We start from the raw sequence: 3,154 nt of genomic DNA, 5'->3' as shown, positions 1-3,154 counted from the left end.
GCCCTCACTAGCCAAGAGTGCCCCACTAGCCATACCCTGCCTGTCAACGAAACATGCTATTAGCCAACAGAGAGCTCTCACTAGCCAAGGTAGTAGCCCACTAGCCAACACCACACTGGTCAATGAAGCATGCTACTTGTCAATAGAGAGCCCCCAATAGACAACAGAGTCCCCCACTAGTCAGGAAAGCATGCCACCAGCCACTGTAGAGCCCCACTAGCCAACAGTCACCCACTGGCTGATACAGCAATCCACTAGCCACCAAAGCAGCCTGCTTGCCAACATAGTGCCCCACTAGCCAACATAGCACCCTACTAGCCAAAGTAGCTCACCCTTAGCCAATGTAGCACTCACCAGCCAACAAATCATCCCATTAGCCAAAATAGAGCCCCACTAGCCAGTGAAGTACTTCACTAGCCAGCAAAGCACTCCACTAGCCAACACAGCACCTTTCTAGTCAAAGTAGCACCCGACTAGCTCATGAACTCCCCTGCCTCCAGCCAGGGTAGCGCCCCACTAGCCAACATAGTGGGCTAGCACTGGACTAGCCAATACAGCAGGCCACTAACCATCCCCATCTCTTTGCCCTGGCCATCCCAGCATCCCACCAGCCCATGACTGGTCTCGTTAGCCCGTACATGGTCACTTCAGCTCATCCCCCCGCCCCCGATTACCCCTTGCACCCCTGTTCTCACCACCGAGCCACATTGGTCCATCTGAGACGGAGAGGGGGAACCCACCGGGCTACCTCCCGCCACCCCAAGGCTACTTACAGTAGACAGTGAGGACGATGGTGGCCTGGGTGCGGGTCTGGAGGTGGGGGTTCTCGGCCAGGCAGGTGTAGGTGCCCGCCTGGGCGCGGGCGATGGCGGCCAGGACATAGGTGGGGCCGGTGTGGACCTGGGACCCATTGTGCAGCCAGACGTAGCGGCTGGGGGGGTTGGAGGGAGCCAGGCAGGTCAGCACCACGTCCTCCCGCTCGCCCGCTGAGAAGCTCCCAGCTTCAGGGGAGAAGGGCTCCACGCTGATGGCCGGCTGGTCAGGGCCGTCTGGGGGGACACGGGGACCTTCAGGCAACTGGAGTGTCCCCATGGAGGGGATGCGTCCCTCCCCACGTGCTTGGTGGCCCATGGAAGCGCCATGGATGTGCCACACTGCTTGGTGGCCATGGATATGCCATGGTGCTTGGTGGCCACGGAGGCACTGTGGTGGCACAGCCCATGGTGGCTGTGGAGGTGACATGGTGCCTGGTGGCCATGGACACACCACAGCGGGTGCTTGGTGGCCATGGAGAGGCCATGCTGGCTATGATGGTGCCATGGTAGCAAGGTGCTTGGTGGCCATGGACACACCTTGGTGGCACGGCACATGGTGGCCATGAAGGCTTCATGGTGGCAGGGTGCTTGGTGGCCATGGGTACATCATGGTGGCCATGGAGGCATCACAATGGCAGGGCCCGTGGTGCCCATGGATGTACCATGGTGGCAAGGTGCTCGGTAGCCACGGCCATGCCATGGTGGCATCTCCAGCCCTGAGGAAGTCCTGACAGCCAGTGCCTGAGCCCCCACCTTGGCTCAGCCCCCCCCTTCCCCGGGGGCAAGCGGGGCACTCACAGACAATGTCCAGGTAGACAGGCTCGCTGGTGCGGTTGTTGACCTCGTTGCCCACGGTACAGATGTACCAGCCAGTGTGGCTACGGTTGGCGGGCGTCAGGTGCAGCTCTGCCCCGGTCCCCCCCAGCCGCTCGGGGGACACTGAGGGACCCCCCCGGGGCTGCTGGTGCTGCCAGGAGAAGCTCCGCGGCTCCGTCCCCTCCCGCACGGCGCAGGTCAGGGCCACTGTAGCCCCCTCGGCCACCGCCGCCGCCGTCGGCCGCACAAAGGGCTTGGAGACAGGCACTGGGGGCACCAAGCCGTGAGCAGCCCCCCAAAGCTGCCAGCCCCTTCCCCCCAGGCCTGCTGGGAGCCCCCACACCCCTCCTGTCCCACCCCGGGGTGATCTTGCTAGCCCTGATGGCTAGTGAGGGGGAGCTAGAGCAGGAGGGCTAGTGAGAACATCTACGGGCTAGTGAGGGGGTGTCCCGGCTATGGGCGTGGGGATGAGCTGAAGTGACCATGTACGGGCTAACGAGACCAGTCATGGGCTGGTGGGATGCTGGGATGGCCAGGGCAAAGAGATGGGGATGGTTAGTGGCCTGCTGTATTGGCTAGTCCAGTGCTAGCCCACTATGTTGGCTAGTGGGGCGCTACCCTGGCTGGAGGCAGGGGAGTTCATGAGCTAGTCGGGTGCTACTTTGACTAGAAAGGTGCTGTGTTGGCTAGTGGAGTGCTTTGCTGGCTAGTGAAGTACTTCACTGGCTAGTGGGGCTCTATTTTGGCTAATGGGATGATTTGTTGGCTGGTGAGTGCTACATTGGCTAAGGGTGAGCTACTTTGGCTAGTAGGGTGCTATGTTGGCTAGTGGGGCACTATGTTGGCAAGCAGGCTGCTTTGGTGGCTAGTGGATTGCTGTATCAGCCAGTGGGTGACTGTTGGCTAGTGGGGCTCTACAGTGGCTGGTGGCATGCTTTCCTGACTAGTGGGGGACTCTGTTGTCTATTGGGGGCTCTCTATTGACAAGTAGCATGCTTCATTGACCAGTGTGGTGTTGGCTAGTGGGCTACTACCTTGGCTAGTGAGAGCTCTCTGTTGGCTAATAGCATGTTTCGTTGACAGGCAGGGTATGGCTAGTGGGGCACTCTTGGCTAGTGAGGGCTTTCTGTTGGCTAGTGGGACCCTCTCTTGGCTAGTAAGGGCTCTCCGTTGGTTACTGGGGGCTCACTGTTGGCTAGTAGCATTGCTTCATTGACAGGCGGGGTATTGTCTAGGGGGCTACTACCTTGGCTAGTGGGGCTCTACACTGACTAGTGGGGCCCTTTACTGGCTAGCGGGTTCCTCCATCTGCCTGTAACATGCTCCACCGGCCAGCGGATGAGACTATTGGCTACCGGGCAAGGGGAATGCGATGCTGGCCTGCCAGCCGCTCCATGGCTAGCAGGATCCCAGGGGAGGCAACCGGGCAGCAGCTTACCCAGGACTCGCAGGAGGACAGCGGCGTAGCCGACGTGGAGCCGCCCTCGCTCGGGGAAGAGCCCTTGGCAGAGGAACCGGCCCTG

General features: G+C 60.7%; 1 protein-coding gene across 1 annotated transcript in view; it reads right to left on the bottom strand.

Annotated features, from left to right (window-relative positions):
• The window catches only part of VSIG10L2 (V-set and immunoglobulin domain containing 10 like 2), a 7,294-nt gene that overhangs the window by 3,164 nt on the left and 976 nt on the right, over positions 1-3,154 (bottom strand). Inside the window, exons 3-5 of the mRNA XM_026863566.1 lie at positions 3,070-3,151; positions 1,614-1,898; positions 774-1,049 (exon numbers count right to left, since the gene is read on the bottom strand). Of these exons, the coding sequence (XP_026719367.1) occupies positions 774-1,049; positions 1,614-1,898; positions 3,070-3,151 (643 nt within the window). The remainder of the gene's footprint in view (positions 1-773; positions 1,050-1,613; positions 1,899-3,069; positions 3,152-3,154) is intronic.

This window comes from Athene cunicularia, assembly GCF_003259725.1.
Source record: "Athene cunicularia isolate RWA chromosome 24 unlocalized genomic scaffold, athCun1 chr24_part1, whole genome shotgun sequence".
NCBI lineage: Eukaryota > Metazoa > Chordata > Aves > Strigiformes > Strigidae > Athene > Athene cunicularia.
Note: the sequence above shows the minus strand (reverse complement) of the source record. Positions and strands in the feature narration are given on the sequence as shown.